Source organism: Emiliania huxleyi (assembly GCF_000372725.1).
Source record: "Emiliania huxleyi CCMP1516 chromosome Unknown EMIHUscaffold_15, whole genome shotgun sequence".
In the NCBI taxonomy this organism is placed as follows: domain Eukaryota; phylum Haptophyta; order Isochrysidales; family Noelaerhabdaceae; genus Emiliania; species Emiliania huxleyi.
The window spans coordinates 77,541-93,870 of record NW_005201092.1 but is presented as its reverse complement, the minus strand read 5'-3'; the positions used below and the strand labels follow the sequence as shown (position 1 = coordinate 93,870).

The 16,330-nt window shown below is 63.0% G+C and overlaps 3 protein-coding genes across 3 annotated transcripts; 2 read left to right on the top strand and 1 right to left on the bottom strand.

Annotated features, from left to right (window-relative positions):
• Window positions 1–2,062: 2,062 nt before the first annotated feature.
• EMIHUDRAFT_462501 (hypothetical protein) lies at window positions 2,063–4,506 on the bottom strand (the record flags this gene model as incomplete). Its single annotated transcript, XM_005786539.1, has 3 exons — window positions 3,170–4,506; window positions 2,794–3,096; window positions 2,063–2,703 (listed from the first exon to the last, which is right to left on the bottom strand). The coding sequence occupies exons 1-3, from the start codon at window positions 4,485–4,487 to the stop codon at window positions 2,063–2,065; spliced, it is 2,262 nt and encodes a 753-aa protein (XP_005786596.1). The 5' UTR covers window positions 4,488–4,506.
• A 2,988-nt stretch (window positions 4,507–7,494) lies between these two features.
• EMIHUDRAFT_46551 (hypothetical protein) lies at window positions 7,495–7,893 on the top strand (the record flags this gene model as incomplete). Its single annotated transcript, XM_005786538.1, has 1 exon — window positions 7,495–7,893. A coding segment is annotated over one exon (399 nt), but the record flags the coding sequence as incomplete, so codon positions are not given.
• A 2,571-nt stretch (window positions 7,894–10,464) lies between these two features.
• On the top strand, window positions 10,465–15,927 carry EMIHUDRAFT_201779 (hypothetical protein; the record flags this gene model as incomplete). The annotated part of the gene is made up of 10 exons (XM_005786537.1): window positions 10,465–11,675; window positions 12,438–12,588; window positions 13,132–13,212; window positions 13,501–13,683; window positions 13,809–13,898; window positions 14,162–14,269; window positions 14,397–14,461; window positions 14,732–15,053; window positions 15,379–15,574; window positions 15,767–15,927. The coding sequence occupies 10 exons, from the start codon at window positions 10,465–10,467 to the stop codon at window positions 15,925–15,927; spliced, it is 2,568 nt and encodes an 855-aa protein (XP_005786594.1).
• Window positions 15,928–16,330: the final 403 nt, after the last annotated feature.

Genomic DNA, 16,330 nt, shown 5'->3' with positions numbered 1-16,330 from the left:
TCTGCCGAATAGTGAGCGTGCGGTTGGCTCGGTCGCGGAGTACCTCGATTCCGGTGAAGACGGAGATGGGGACGATATCGAGCGTCGCAATCTTGATGTACGTTCCATATTCCTCTTTGAACCGGACGTACTGGTCGGTGGCGGAAGCGGCAAAGCCGTTTGCGACGTCGTCTGCAAAAACAACGATGATTAGGCGAAAGGCTGGGTGGCTGTAGAAGTTTGGCTCGGTGAGCGAGGCGACGCAGCCAAGCTTGACGAGGGCGTCCTGGTTGAGTTTGAACCAAAGGTAGGAGCCCTGTTTGATGCCCTCGAGCGCTTTGAGAAGCATGAGCACAAAGCCCTTCTTGACGAACCCGGGTGGCATCTGGGTGTAGATCTCGGCATCGACGTCAGCCTGAGTAAACGCCTTGACGCCGTCGGCCGTGTCAGTCTCGAGGTCTTCGTCAGCGACTATGGCACACCATAGGCGGAAGGCTGTTGCGCTCAGAGTGCGCGCAAAACACTCGTGGTACTCCTTGCCTTCACGTTGTCCAAAGCCTTTCCCAACGAGACGAGCCTTGACCTTGGCGATGCTGCCGTCGTCATTGAAGACAAAGGTAAAGACCCACTTGACTCCAATGACGTGCATCCACGGCTCCTGTCGGACAACGTCCCACGCTCGGTTGACGACGTACTTTCCGTGAATCTCATCCTCCATAGCACGTTTGATGAGAGGCCAGTAAATAGACTGGCGAGCCTGTTCGACTGTTTTGATGTCGGGCATAGTCTGTGAAGCGACGGACTGGATTGCAAGCGCTATCTCGATTGGCGGCGGCTTGCAGCCTGTGTCGTTCCAGACGCATGCGACCTCGGTGTTGTCGTCGTCGATGAAGGCTGAGTAGGCTATCTCTGCAAGCCGGTCAGTTGCGAGGCGGGCAATAGTCTGTTGCCCACTGGCAAATGCGGCGCAGCCGACGGCGGCATAACGCCGTACAAGGGCTACGGTGCCGTCGCTGGCTGTCGGACCATCTGCGTTAGCTGCTCCCCCCTGGTCTGGCAGGCCAGCTGGGCGGGCGGGCGGGCGACGCGCAACAAAGTGCTTGGGCAGGAAGGCACCGGTGGCGCGGCCAAAGGGGAAGTCACTCTGCATGTATGTGATTGGCGTGTCACAGGAGATGGTCTTCGCGATCGTGAACTTGTTTTCTCCGCACCACGACGTGACGCGGTAGCTGCCGACGCGACGGAGCGACGGAACATAGGCGAAGTGGCAGTGGTGATTCTCGTCGTATCCAAGGTGGCAAGCATCGGCCTGGGTGTGGCTGATCTTGTTATCCTTGTCTCGCAGCGGGATGAAAACAGTGACGTTGCAAAATAGAACTCGCGCCCATCCAAGTTCGGCTGGCTCGAGATTTGGATTTGCAAAGTCACGTGGCGAGATCGGGGGGGAATGCGACGTGGTGGCGAGGTGTCGGAAGATGAGCTCGCTCTGTCGCATAGCCCACGGCCACAGGCACTGGGGCGCATCGTCGGCATAAGCAAGGCACGCGCACACAGCGTGCTGGAAGACACCGTGGCGTGAATTGAAGGGCTGTGCTGTACATAGAGATGAGTCTGCACGCCTGGCATCTGTGCCCCGTCTGTCGGTCTGTGCCGCGTCCTGTGCCCACGCGTATTCATCAACCTATGAAGCGGCGCGCACTCGCAGTCTCGCACGACGACGAACACAGGTAGGTACACCACGAAAGAATTTTACAACAAAACTCTCTCGCACGACACTGGGCACGGGACTAGCGCGCACACACACTGGCACTAACACAGCTTGCACCACACGAAAGAAACCCAAAGCGCACGCACAGAGGGTGATGTGTGATGTGCAGAGCCAGGAGCTAGCACGGCCGCAACCACATGCGCCACAAGTTACACATAGAGAACAGTCGCAAGGGACAATCTAGCCTCCCGGGGTGATTGCATTGAACTAAGAGCGAGCGAAGGAGGAGGGGGAGCCGGCGGTGACCAGAGCGATGAGAGGCCCCTACGGCTAGCCCTGCACCTGGAGGATGACGGGTCCGGCCGTGCATGCGCGTCACTCGCAAGAAGGGTCCACCTCCGCGATAGGGGCGCCCTGCGCATCGGCGGCTTGGATCACTACGGCGCAGTGCTTCATCAACATTTCGAGCCGGTTGCGCATTTTCTTGATCTTGGCCTTCACTTGGGGGGACGCGTGCTCGCCACCAACCATGTCGTCGTCAGGCGACGCTTCGTCTTGGAAGCAGAAGCATCCGCGCGAATCCGGCGGCAGACTCGAGAAGAGCACGCTGCGGGTTCCGTGAGAGTTGTTCTTGTACTCACAGTAGCAGGTCGAGCCTTCCGCGCAGCCATGGTTGTCACCGCACTGCACTGGCGGCGGGGGTGCTGGAGGATCGGGAGGCGACGGCGGCGACGGCAGCGCCGGCGGAGTCGGAGGCGATGGCGGCGGCCGCGGTGGGTACGGCGGGAAGGCCGGGCCTCCAGCACCGCCGCACGGCTTGCGCTTCTTATCCGGGCACGACGGGTTATGCTCGGGCTTGCGCATGCTCGGCTCCTCGCGAACAAAGTAGGTCGAGTCGGACGAAAACTGCGTCGAGCCTTTGTTGAGCCCCCCTGAACAGCCTGCTCCGTCCAGATCCACAAAGTGGGCGTCGGCATCCTTGGACTGGCAGGCGGAGCGCGACCAGTTGTAAAAGGCTGTGGCGCGAGGGGCACGGCCGGCGAGGTAAGAGCGGATATGGCTTGGCAGGGGCGGGACTGCGGCAACCTACGCGTGTGGGGGCTCACCGTGCGTGTCGTTGATGATGGTGAGGAACCCAACACCGAAAGACGACTCGCGCACCTTTGACCACGGCGGCGGCTGGATCCACTGCGTGCTGGCGCCCTCGTAGTTGCCACCGTCGCCGATGACAACGTAGTTGGGCGCGCATTCGTTCAGGCAAGCGTTGTACACGGGCACCGACCGCTCGTAGGCATGGACGTGGCCGTTGATCACGATGTCGACGCCCGCATCGTAGAGCAGCTCCTCCATGTCGAGACGCATGGGCTCGGCCTCGCCCTGGTGCTTTTTGTTCGAGTTGTACCAAGGAGCTGCAACGTTGGGGCGGGGGCGGGGGAGGGGGCGGTGGGTGTAGTGGGGCAGGGTGCGGGGGCGGTGCAACACCGCGCTCGCCGTGAAAATTGGCGATGAGCCATGGCGTTTTGCTGCGGTTTACCGACGCCAAATCCGCGACGAGCCAGTCGTACTGGAAGGAGCCGTTGAAGGTGGCCGCATACGAGCAGAGATTGACGACGTGCATCGGGCCCACCTCCTTGGAGTACCAGAGCTGTGAGGTCGAGCCCGACTCGCGGAACGGCTGCGGGAAGCGGGCAAAGTAGCTTACGAAGTGCTCGCCGTCGCCCACCTCGTGGTTGCCCGCCGTCGTGATGACCTGAATCTTGGACATGAGCGGCTGCATCATGAAGCTCCACGAGTCCCAGCGGGGGAGAAAGCCGTCCGCGTATGCCAGGTCGCCGCCGAAGATGATTACGGGCGAGTGTTCCTCACTCTCGAGCGAGTCGAGGAGGATCTGCATGTTCTGCTCCGAGATGCTAGTCTGTCCCATGTCGGCGACGAGACCTACTTTGTAGGGGTACATGCGCCCTGGAGCGGGCGGTTGGCGGAAGGAATATGTCGACCCCAGCGTGGAGCTGTCGTCAATCGTGCCGATGGTGTACCCGCACGTCTCGCCAGGCTCTATTCCGCTGACGTTTGCCTTGTGGATGATGGGCGACTGGTAGTAGCTTCCAGAGACAGAGCCGACCGAACGCTGGATCTTGTACAAGAGGAGGCCGCCGTAGGTGCTCGCGTCGCTCACCGACGGCTCCCTGAATGGGTCCGTGGGGAACTTACCCCCGACGACCGAGAGGCCTGGCTGGAACGGGTTCCACGGCATCTTAGATGCCCAGGCGTCCGCCGAGAAGTTGGTGTTTTGAAGCGACGCGAGAAACTCGCGGTTCGTTGTCGGCTCGCCGATTCCTTCCTCTCCGACCAGGTGAGTCACCCGAATGTTCATCAGCTGAGAGTACGTGTCTTGCTGCGAGCGGAACTTCCGCGGGCTGTCGAACGAAGGGCAGTTCAATGTAACGAACGCAAGTTCGGCCGAACCTGTCCACACCACGGTCGCCGAATCAGGGGAGCCGCCGGGCATGACGTGGACTTGGCCCTCACAGTCAGCGCCGAACGTCTCCGTGAGCCCGCAAAACCCGCCGTTGGGCACCAAGTCCTCCAACGCGCGGTGAGGCACCTTGCTCGGCCGCGAGTATGGGAGCGTCGGATCGGCGTCGCCAAAGGGCCGTGAGTATGGGAGCGTCGGATCGGGTTCGCCAAACGAGTATGGGAGCGTCGGATCGGGTTCGCCAAAGGGCGAGAGGAGAAAGGGCACCGGAAGGGCAGACGCCGGCAGCGCGACGAGCAGAAGCGAGACCAACTTGAGCGACATGAAGATCTGTCTTTTGCCGTCGGCCAAATGCGGTGGATTATCTAGATAATAAAAATCCTTCCTTTTGGCATTACCTGTTGTGTGTGTGTGTGTGTAAAACCGCCAATGGCAGTTATCGGTTGTGCGGACGTCGCCGCGGCTCGCCTCTGCTGCGGCGGCTGCTGCGCGCACGCGGCGGCGCCGCTCTCTCGCGAGACGGCTGGCGACGCGGCTCGCCGCCGACGTACGCTGCGCTCGTCCGACGGTCCGCAGCGTGGCGTGCGCGGCCCTGAGCGCCGCTCTGCGAGCGCTCCTGCGCCTGCACTGCATCTCTCTGTTGCTGCTGGTGGTGGTGATGGTGCTGCTGCTGGTGGAGATGCTGCTGCTGGCGCGGCGCGGCTCTGCGACTGGGCTCGACGCGCGCGTCGCGAGCATATGACGCGGCGGGCGGCGTCGGGCAGGTGCGCTTCTCTCTCTGGTGGTGATGCTGCTGCTGCTGCTGCTGGTGGTGGTGCAGATGCTGCTGCTGGTGCGGCGCGGCTCTCCGACTCGACTCGGTGCGCGCGTCGCGGCAATCTGACGCGGCGGGCGGCGTCGCGGGCGGCAGCGGTGGCGGCTCGCGGGTGGAGGTGGAGGCTGGAGGCTGTGGTGGACCTTTGAGTTTATTTAATGGTCGACTACGAGGACTGGGGGTCAACTGGGAGGCAGGGGGTCAACCAGGCGACGGAGGACCGTGGGCCATCGCGGGGACGGCCCGCCGGAGGCGAGCTCGATAGATCCGGATGGTCACACGCCGGTGGGAGGCACCGAGGCGTCTTGGACGCTCAGCTCTACCTTAGCTCCTGAGGGGCGCGTGGTTCTAACCACGTAGTATGACTACAGCCCACCACAGACACCCTCCCTGCTCCACACGTGTGCACACACCCTCACCCTCTCCCCTCTCCTCTCTCTCTCTCTCTCTCCTCTCCTCTCTCTCTCCTCTCCTTGTCTGTGCTGTCTCCTCTCCTTTGTCTGTGCTGTCTGCCTGACTCAGGCACTAATTCTGCCGATGCGTGATTGTGTGTGGGCTGCTCCGAGGGGGCCCTGTGCAATCCGACGGGTAGGGGGTCTGTGCCCGGGCGGTGTCCGGTGCGGAGTCTCCTTCTGATCCCGCCTGCGATGTTGGGTGTGAGGTTGTGGCGGCTTCGATCCCAAGGGGGGGAGCTGATCCCACTCATAACCAACTCTCAGGGGCAGTAGGTGGGCGAGCTTCAGGCACGCTCATCTCGATCGTCAAGGCGTCGCTACGCGCGGTCTTCCGCGGGGGGAGCTGCGTCGACGGGTGCGGGACCGCGGCGCAGCCAGTGCCGCGGCGAGGCCTCCGGCTGTTTGCGGCGGGCGGCTGGCTGCTCGCTGCATGGCGAAAAACTCGTCTCGCCACACGCCAAGGGCTTATGCTCTGGCGAGACGTGAGGCGCATGCGCCCAGGAGGGGAGGGGGCATGTGTAACGACGCGGCTAGAGATGCCTTTCGGGGCCCAGAGATAAAACTTCTGTGCCATGCGTGACCTAGTAGTGTCCCCAGCTATGGGCGTGTCCACGTTGGAGCCAGGTGTGGTGTGGGCGCGAGAATAGCTCCGCCGTTCATGGAGGCAACCGATGCGAGTCGACTGGTGTGTGTCGTCGTGGTTTCGTATCAAGAATACTCACTCACTCACATTACCTGTTCTCGAGGTTCTCGAGGTGGATATCCTTTGGCCGCGTTGGGTAGCGAGGATTGGTGTAACCCGAGCCACGGAGGCGTGTTTCTTTCTGACGGCCGACCGTCAGTGCAGCACGGAGTTGCCCCTTCACCTGTGCCCTGTGCCCAGCCCTCTCCACGCCGCGATGCGCCCCCTCCCCCTCGCCCTTCCAAAAATCCTGCAAAGGTGGGGACGTGTCTGTCCTCGCTCGCTCGACCCAGAAAGAAAAGAATTCTTAAAATACAAGGTAAGGTAAGGTAAGGTAAACTTCTCCACATAAAATACAAGCCTCTCTCACAGCATACTGGCACGACAAGTCAGCTCAACCACATCTTCCAGGTGCAGCCTCCTGCACGCCCCCCCGGCCTACCCACACGTGACAGTCCCACAGTAGTCCCACAGCCAGTGGGGTGCGGCACCTATAAGCGGCCGGGATGGGGCGTGTGCCGTGTGTGCTTGGCAGGATCGTGCGAGCATTTCGGCTAACGTACTTCATGTGAGTTTAAGACGTCTAATTATATCCCATGTGCTAAGATTTCTTTTTACGAAGAACTTCAATAGTACATTTCGAGCACTGCGGCGCTCCTTTTCTTTGTTTGGGTGTGACATCAGTCGCTGGATGGGGCTTCTGTGAGTGAGGTCCTCCGGCGAGGTGTCAGGTGAGGACCTCTGCACTTGTGAGGACCTCTGCTTCCAGCTCAACCACATCTTCCAGGTGCAGCCTCCTGCACGCCCCCCGTGGCCTACCCACAGTCCCACAGTAGTCCCACAGCCAGTGGAGTGCGGCACCTTCAAGGAAGGCGGCCGGGATGGGGCGTGTGTGCTTGGCAGGATCGTGCGAGCATTTCGGCTGACGAACATCCAGTTAGGTAAGACGTTGAATTTCTATCACCTTCAGATTGTGCGCTTCATGACCAAGGTGATGCTCAGATTGTTTTTCTGGCGCACAAAATTCTTCTTTTCAAGCGGTGAACGAGCTAGCGTGCGGGGAGAGCGGCATTGTGCACGGTGCGGAATGCATTGCCGTTCTTAACGGAGTCGCTTAGGCGGCTCCGGTGGTGAGCCGGTGTGTGTGCCAGTCCGCGCCAGTCCGTGCCCTTGTCGTGCCAGTGCGCGCGAGAGTTCTTCTTTTCGAGCCTGTGTGCGAGAGAGAGTTCTTTTCTTTGAATTCTTTTCAAGCTGTGAGAGAGGCTTGTATCTTAAGAATTCTTTTCAAGCGGTGACATCATCGCGCCGCCAATGCTTCTACGCGCCCTCTTCCTCTCCACCATCGCCCCGCTTGTGCTCGCTGGCACCAACGAGTTTGGCCGCCAGTTCCTCGCCAAGAAGGCCGCCGAGGAGGGCGTCGTTTCGCTGCCGTCTGGCCTGCTCTACAAGGTCCTCCGCGAGGGCGACGGCGAGGAGCACCCGCTGAAGGACACGCAGTGCTCCTGCCACTATGAGGGAAGGACGGCCCAAGAGTACTCAAAGTCGCCCAAGGGCAAGACCTTTGACAGCTCGTACTCGCGCGGCGATCCGACCTCCTTCGCGCCGTCGGGCGTGATCGCGGGCTGGACAGAGGCCATGCAGCTCATGGTGGCCGGCGACAAGTGGGAGCTCTACATCCCCTCCGAGCTCGCATACGGCGACAGCGGCCAGGGTGGCGACATCGGCGCCGGCGACTGCCTCATCTTCACCATGGAGATTCTCAAGATTGAGGGTCCAGGCAAGCCTGCGGAGCGCGGCCCGCCTCCATTCACAGAGCTGGCTGGCGTGGACGACTACGCGTCCTGGCAGGCGGGAGCGCCGCGCGCTCTCGCAGTGCTCCGCCAGCCCACCAAGACCGCGAAGCTCTTCTCCGCCTTCAAGGCGGCGGCGCGCTCCGCCGCCAAGGCGGGGGACGACGCACCGGCGGCGTTTGCGCTGACAGCGGATTCGAGATTCGTGAAGGGCGGATACACAAAGGATGCTGTGGCGGAGAAGCTGAAGCTGTCGGCGCCCGCTTTCTACACGACGCCCGACGGCGGCGCGACTTGGTCCAAGTGTGCGACGAGCCGACCGACAGAGGCGAGCGTCGAGCAGCTGGCGGCGCAGTTGCAGCGCTGCGTCGCCTCGCCAACGACGGGAGCAGCCAAGGCGGAGCTCTGAGCGGGTGGGGCCGGGGAGCTGCGCTATCCTCGCTGAAACTCGCGGCGATTGTCGCGCCAATCAATCCCCACGATCGGACGTATATCGATGTTAGAGAGTCTCTCCGTGCGTGCACCCGCCTCAGTTTGTGGCTCAGTCATGCACACAAGCCACAAGCGACATCAAGGAGTGGTGAGAGCCTTGAGGTTTCAGTTTAGTTTGTTTGTTGAACACCGAGCGCGCGACGCGCCCGCCTGCGCATGGTGTCCGGGATGCTAATGTTTGTGCGCAAGCGGAGCGGGTAGCGCCTGAGCTCCCGCGTCCCGGGCGGGCTGCGCCGGCCGCGCGGGCCGTGGCCCACGGTGGGCGCAGCGACCAGCGTGGGGCCGGGAGCGGCCTGCTCCGTGCTCATGTATCCAGCGTCTCTAGACGATTACAAAGGATCGGACGTCACGCACATTTTGACAGCGACGTCGGAAATCGGACACATCCACTGGGACGAGTCCATTCATTCACTAGAATGACTAGAAAGGGCACCCATGGGGGGGTGATCGCAGTTTGTCTGCGGAGAGGGTAAGGTAAGGGGTAAGGTATGAGGTACACACACAAATTGGTGCACATGGTGTCACATGGCTCATGGGGGGCAACCCACTTGGAGCACTTGGAGTTCAGTTATCAACCTCACATCCAGGGCCAGGGAGCTAAGAAGCGCACCCAGCGAGCCGGATGATCGGTATCGGGTTACGGGCTAGAGAGCCCTAGCCCCGGGGGTGCGCGTTCGCAGGGCAAGGGCCTTAAAGTAAACACGGGTCCCCGAGCGTTGGCTCTGCGCTCCGGGTTTCCCCTAGCAGCGGAGCGCCCCCTCTACTCGGGGCTAGTAGACACCAGGCACTAGCACGACACCTTACCACCCGTGCCGCTGCCCGGCCGAGCGAGGAGCATGAGGACGAGTGGAGACATGCTGTCTGAGAGGGCCGCGTGCGAATCCCACTTGCATCTCCACACCCGGACACACGCGGGCAGGAGCCCCACGAATGGTGCGGAGAGGGTCTTAGCAAAGACATCACTGACACCCTTTACCGACTAAACACATGGTTAATTAACAACAAGGGCTACCGCGTTGCAACCAGCACTATCAACACACCATATCTTGCCTCTACATGGGATTTCATGGGAAAATAGATTCTGCCAGGCACAGGCACCACAAACGGAGTCAGGTCGGAGTGAGTTTGGGTCACCAAATACAGTGTAGAAGGGGGGGGGGGGGGGTCCGGATCGAGCTCTACCATATGCTCGTGGGGAGGTCCTGACCGCCTCGTGTATGAGGACTGCGTGAGGACCTCCGCATCCGTGAGGACCTTTTACACCTGCGAGTGAGGACCTTCTTGGATCTTGCGCTCTATCTCTCTGTCTCGCCCTCGGCGGCTTGTCATGTGTTCTGATTCTGGCGGTGCACGGGGTAGCAGGTGTTTGCCCTCTCTGGGTTTTTGAAACGATGGATCGACGTGCCTCATCGAGCCGCAGACGACGAAAAGGTCCTCATCCTTCAAGAGGTCCTCAGAGGCAAGAGGTCCTCATCCGCAGTGCAGCGTGTGTCGGCGACTCGCAGCGTGAAAGCAATGAGCGCAGGCATGCTCAGCGCCAAGGCGCATGCACCGCAGTCATTCAGCCAAGTGTTGTGTTTGCAAACCACGCTAGTCAGTCATCCAGTGCTGCCAGCCAACAGAGACAAGAGAGATGTGAAACATGCTGCTTCAGATGTATCTAGATCGGTTGATTTTGGTGCACTTGGGTGACGGTGAAGTTGTGGTGTCTTTATAATGTATAGTACCCTTCTATGACAACAACAAACCCCAAAACAGTACTCGCTTTCTTTTATGTCCCACCATGCAGAGCGCATCTCTCTCTCTGTTGTGCGAGGCGTGAACCGCGCCATTCGCTCTCACCTGGCGACCCTGTCTGCACGTCTCGCGCGCGCGTGAACAGGGCTCCAGGCCCCAAATGACGTGTGAGTGTTAGAGTTGTTTGGTATTGCTAAAAATCTCTCTCAAACCCCCCAACTTGCTCTCCCGAGAGCAGATGGTCAAAGAGCTTGCCTGCGGCGTGGGCGGTTGAGTGCAAAGTGCCTCGCCGAAAGAAAGAAAGAAATAAAACAGACAACCCAAGGGAGGGATGGTGCCTCGCGGCCCTCGCGGGGCTGAGCAAATTTCTTCTTTCTCGGGCACCCCTCCCGGAAATTTCCCCGTCGTCGAACTCTTTCGTGGCCTGTCGTGGCTGCCGTTTTCCAACCAGCGTCGCTGCGCCCGCGGCGCCACCTGGCTGATGTGCGAGGCGCCCTCGAGCTCCGCCTTCGTGGCGGAGGCCGTCGCCAGCGCCTCGTCGCAACGAAACGGCGACAAGGACGGCAGCGGCGCCGCCGCGTCGAGCGCTCCGCCTGCCGTCGACGTCGAGCAGGAGAGTGCGTACCTCCTGAATGACGGGCGGGTGGGTATGGCTCTCATCGGCGGCTCCATCACGCTGCTCGCCCTCATCGACGCCGCGCTCGTCGCCTGGCTCCCCTCCGCCGCCTGCGTGCGGCTCGGCGCCGTCGAGTCGAACGCCGTCTTGCTCGCCTTCACGGTGCAAACGGGCTCCGCGCTGGAGCAGCTGACGCGCAGGCCGCTGCCCTCGATGCGCTGGACGTCTCGCTGCATCGTTGCTGTCAAGCTCTGCGCCGCGGCGACCAACCTCGCCCTCTACCTCCTCCCGACGCCGTTTGTCGTCGACGCCGTCACGGGCCGGCCAAACTGCATGCTGCGGTGGGGGGAGTGGGTCGTGCTCGCGGGGCTGATGACCTTCGTGGTGGACGCGACGGACGCGACGCGCCTCCGCACGCCGCTCATCACGGCCACCTCGCAGGCCCTCTCCACACTGTGCGGCCTGCTGCTCCCACTCGCCGGCGGGGGCGCCGCCTGGGCGGTCACTCTGGTCGCCTCCTTCCTCCTCTTCTCGTGCATCGTGCTGCGGCTGTTCGAGCGCGAGGCGCGGCTGCGCGCGCTGTCGGAGCAGTGCAAGGCGGACTCGTACCAGCTCGCCAAGGCGCGCCTCGCCGCGTCGCTCATGCGCCAGTGCGTCGTCTGTTGGTCGCTGCTGGTCGCCGTCTGGTGCGGCGACGCGCTCGCGCGTCTGCTCGGCGTCGCATCCGAGGTGGACGTCGGCTTCGTCGCCGACGCCGCGATCGACGTGCTTGCCAAGCAGCTGTACGCCTCCGCCATCGAGGAAGGCGCCACGGCAGCGCCGCTGCTGCACGGCCTCGAGCGCGGCCGCGAGGCGGCCGAGCGGATGGACTTTGTGTGGCGCGGCGCCGCCGACGTCATCGTCGTGTCGCGGCGGCTGCGTGACGGGTCGCTCTCTTCGACCGCGTCGCCGAGCGTCGCCAACCTGCTGCAGCGCCACGAGGCGGGGAGGTGGGTGGCGGGCCGACAGCACGGAGAGCCGGGCGAGCTCGGAGCCGAGAGACCGCCGAGAGGCAGCCGAGAGACAGCCGAGAGACCGCCGAGAGCTTGCCGAGAGGCAGCCGAGCGGCAGCCGAGAGGCAGCCGAGAGGCAGCCGAGATGCAGCCGAGAGGCAGCCCGAGAGGCAGCCCGAGAGGCAGCCTGAAGGCCGAACTCCTCGGAGCCTGTTTGCAGGCGAGCTCGAGCGGCATCTGTGGAGTGGCGGCGCGCCGCCGCTGCCGACACACGCCGACGAGCTCGAGTTCACGCGCCTCGTCGAGGCGGCGTGGTGGCACTCGCGCTTCACGTGCCGCATCGTCCGGGGCGGAGGCGGAGGCGGAGGCGGAGGCGGCGGCGGCGGCGGAGGCGAAGGCGGAGGCGGAGGGGGAGGCGGAGGGGGTGCTGCCCGCGCCGCCGTCTGCGACGTCTCCTCTGCGCTCTCGGACGAGGCGGGCTCGTGCGTGATCATCGTTCGGGACGTTAATTAGTTAATTAGTTAATTAGTTAATTAGGCGGGCTCGTGCGTGATCATCGTCCGGGACGTGACCGAGAAGGAACGGCTCGTGCAGCTAGAGCGCCGCCTTACTTGTAGTTAGCAGCTCATAGCAACTCCTGAGCAGTTCATGAGCAGGTCGTGAGCAGGTCGTGAGCAGGTCGTGAGCAGTGAGTAGGCTCGCGCAGCTAGAGCGCGAGGCGACCGCGGCGGCGGTGGAGCGGCAGAAGGACGAGGAGGCGAACCGCTTCTCACGGCACGAGGTCAAGAACGGCGTGCTCGCCGCGCTGTCGCAGCTCGACTCGATCTCGGCCGAGATGCGGCGCAAGGTCGCGAGATAGGGGGAGATGTGGGGAGATGTGGGGAGGCATGGCCGAGAGATGCCGCCGAGATGCGGCGCACGGTCAGCCTCCTCCCTCTCTCCGCCACACCTCGTTCCTCATGCCTACTCAGGTCGGCCTCGAGGCCGGCGCCACCTTCCACCGCTCGCAAGCCTAGAAGCGGAATACGTGTTCTTGTACCCCGTCTAGCGCCCGAGAGGGCCACGTGTTCAGCTGTATTCATCCGTATTCCGCTGACTCACTGTACTCCTATCCGTTGTACTCACGCGGTGCTCTGAAGACGCTGCACACACTTCCGTCTTCCCGCCCTCATGTCGGCGTACTCAGCACGTAGGCTCCCTGGCGTCGATGCGGTCGGGGCTGACGCGCCATACCTCCAGAGTACCGAATCCAGTGTGGGTTCAGGTGCGTTGGTGGTGTGGTAGGTCGGGGCTGACGCACACGCTCGAGACGGTGCTCTCGCAGGCCCTGGCGCGGGACGTGCTCCACACCTTCTACGAACCTTCTCGGAACCTTCTGGGAGCCTTCTAGGCCCTGGCGCGGGACGTGCTCCACGGCAACTACCTGCCGCGCACGGCGCCGTGCAAGATCGAGCAGGCGCCCGGCCCGTTAGTTCGCCAACTGATCGATGGATGAGTTAATAGTTAGTGGATTGAGATCGAGCTCAGGCGCCCGGCCCTCGCCAACCCGCCAATGAGTGCACGGCTTGATGAGAATGAATGCACCACGAGGCCAACCAGTCGTTTTATTTATTTATTTATTTATTTATTTATTTATTTATTTATTTATTTATTTATTTATTTATTTACCAGCCGATGAATGCCCTCTCTTAATGAATGCACCACGAGGCCACACCAGCCAGTGTGCACCCGATGAATGGGTGCGTCGCGAGAGCCGCAGGCGCTCGGCCTCGCCTGGCAGATCAACGAGCGGTTCCCGCTCACCACGCACCCCTCGCCGCTCCCCGTGGTCGACATCGACCAGCGTCTGCTCTGCCTCGTCCACCGCAACGCCCTCTCCAACGCCTGCAAGTACGGCCGCCACGGCGGCGTCGTCGCGACGGAGGCGTCGAGTCACGCACTAGTTCATAGCACCGCTTAGTGAACTCGTGCATGAATGAAGCGTCGTCGCGACCGAGGTGGTCCTTGCGGGCGACCAGCTCACGACCCGGACTGCCAAGAAGAGCCACACCTGCGCCTCTTGTGTAGGTGGTCCTTGCGGGCGACCAGCTCACCATCCGAGTCGTCAACGAGCCGGGCGAGCAGCACGAGAGCGTGCGGGGTCTGGACCCGGCGTCGGTATTCGCAAAGGGGACGAGGCTGCACCGCGTGTCGTCGGACGAGGCGATCTCCCCATCTCTCCCCATCTCTCCCCATCTCTCCCCATAGGCTGCACCGCGTGTCGTCGGACGAGGTGTGACGACACTTCCTAGACACTTCCTAGACGTGTGCCTGCGGTGTGGCGACACCGGCGGTCACTAGTCGAGAGCTCGCACTAGAGGCCGCCATCGCATTCGCCTTCCCTGGGACCCGGTGCTGACTTTTGACTGCCGTCGGACGAGGCGATCGCGACCGCGCGGGTTTCCAAGGGGGACGGCGGCTGGGTGATGGCCAAGTGCGCCGAGTGCATGCTCGGCGAGTGCTCCATCGCCTTCCGCGAGGCGGAGACGGTGTTCGAGTTCCGCTGCCCGGCGCCGCAGCGGCTGGAGGCGCCCCTTCCCCTCGAGGGGCCGAGCCTCCCCTAACGAAACATCAGCTCAGGATCGCCCCCCCCCCCCCCCCTCCTCGAGTCATTAGGAGTCCTTCCTCGACGAGGCCGACCTCTCTGCCGGCGTGACGGCGCTCGCGATCGACGACTGCGAGTTCCAGCTCGTCTGTCTCGAGGCCTAGCCTCGCCCAATCTCGGGGAATCTCGCCCAATCTCGGGGAATCTCGCCTAATCTCGGGGAAGCTCGGGGAAGCTCGCCTAATTTCGGGGAAGCTCGGGGAAGCTCGGGGAAGCTCGGGGAAGCTCGGGGAAGCTCGGGGAAGCTCGGGGAAGCTCGGGGAAGCTCGGGTGGCCCTTCTCTCCCCCCCCCCTCTCCCTCCCCTCGGCATTCCGGAGGAGCTCGTTCATGCATTGAGCCGGAAAGCGCGGACGGCCACGTCTTGAGTCAGGCCGTCTTCGCGTCGCTCGGCATCCCGGAGGAGAGCACCACGCTGATCGGCACGACGGATGAGGAGGTGAAGGGCGCGGCGGACACGATCGTCGCCGCGGTCGAGGCGCTGCCCCCGGACGGCCGCCTCCTCCTCATCGTCGACGAGAACCTGGACTTGGCCTTCCCCTCGTCCGAGACCGTCTCGGGGTCGTACGCCGCGCGGACGGCGCTCAACCGAATGCCGCCGAGCGAGGAGGCGCGCGCCATACCTCCAGAGTACCGAATCCAGCGTGGGTTCAGGTGCTTTGGTGGTGTGGTAGGCGCGCACGCTCGTGCTCGTCCGCTCGGCGAACGACTCCGAGTCCGACGTCGCCCTCTACAACGAGCGCACGCATGGCTTCCTCAGCAAGGCGCGCACTCTGCGAGCCCCGGAGTCACCTCGGAGTCACCTCGGAGTCACCTCGGAGTCACCTCGGAGTCATCTCGGCGCCCCTCGATGCCTTTGGCTAAACTCGACGAGAGTCTTCGGAAGAAGCGTCGGGGCCATCTCGGGGTACCCTCGGCCGATCTCGGGCTCGAGGCGCCGTCGGCCAGCCCGGCTAGCATCGCAGCTTGATCTCGGAGTCATCTCCGCGTCTCAGGCGCCGTCAGAGCCGGACCGGCGCACCGTGCTGCGCACGTGGGTCACCCGCTTTGGGTGCGAGGCGGTGACGCGCAAGGGTGCGCCGGCGCGCAGCGCCGCCGACAGCGCGCAGCTGGACGATGAGGACGAGATGCGAGCGGCGGCGGCGGCGGAGCTGCGGCGGCTGGTGGCGCTGATCGGCGCGGAGCGCGCCAGTGCGCCGTGGTGCGGGCTGCGGAAGTGGCTGCGCCACCTTCGAGGAACAGCAGGAATAGGGTGCGGTACTCCCTCCTGTAGGTGCGAGCTGTGGAAGTGGCTGCACCGCCTCAAGGGCGCGCTCGGCTCGAGCCGCGCCGTCGGCCAACGACTAAAAACATGAAATACGCGCCGCCCGTGTTTCTTTCTAGGCGCGCTCGGTTCGAGCCGAGCCCTCGGCTGCTGCGGCGCCGACGAGCTCATCCGGACCATCGAGTCGCTGCGGTCGCGGGGGGAGCTCGAGGAGGCGGTGTGGAGCCTCATCGAGCGGGGATCGCTCGCCATCGCACCGTCGCTCGTCCCCGGCACCTGAGGGGGGAAGGCGGGTGCACTGAGGCGAGAATCCCGTCCGTTGGCCCGGTTGGGGTACGATCGAACAGCAGCCGGTGCGGCGGAGACGGCTTTGGAGGGAGAGCGCTTCTCTCGGGGCGTGTCGCGTTGGAATGCCCCCCTTGGCACTTTACTCTCTGTCTCACACGAGACGCCGCGAGTCGGCTGGCTGTCTCGGTGTCTGAGAGGCCGTCCGATCAGGCACTCGCTTTCACAGTCAAGCTCGCTTTGTAGCAGCGTCTCTTTGTACCTTATGCTCGGCATTCTTCTCTGCTTGCCGTCTCTGGCGGCTTGGTCACCGCCGCTACCGTAATAGCGGGAAGCGGCATAACTTCCATACGGTAACACGGAGGTGTCGGGTCTCCGAGGACAGTGGCCATCACGCT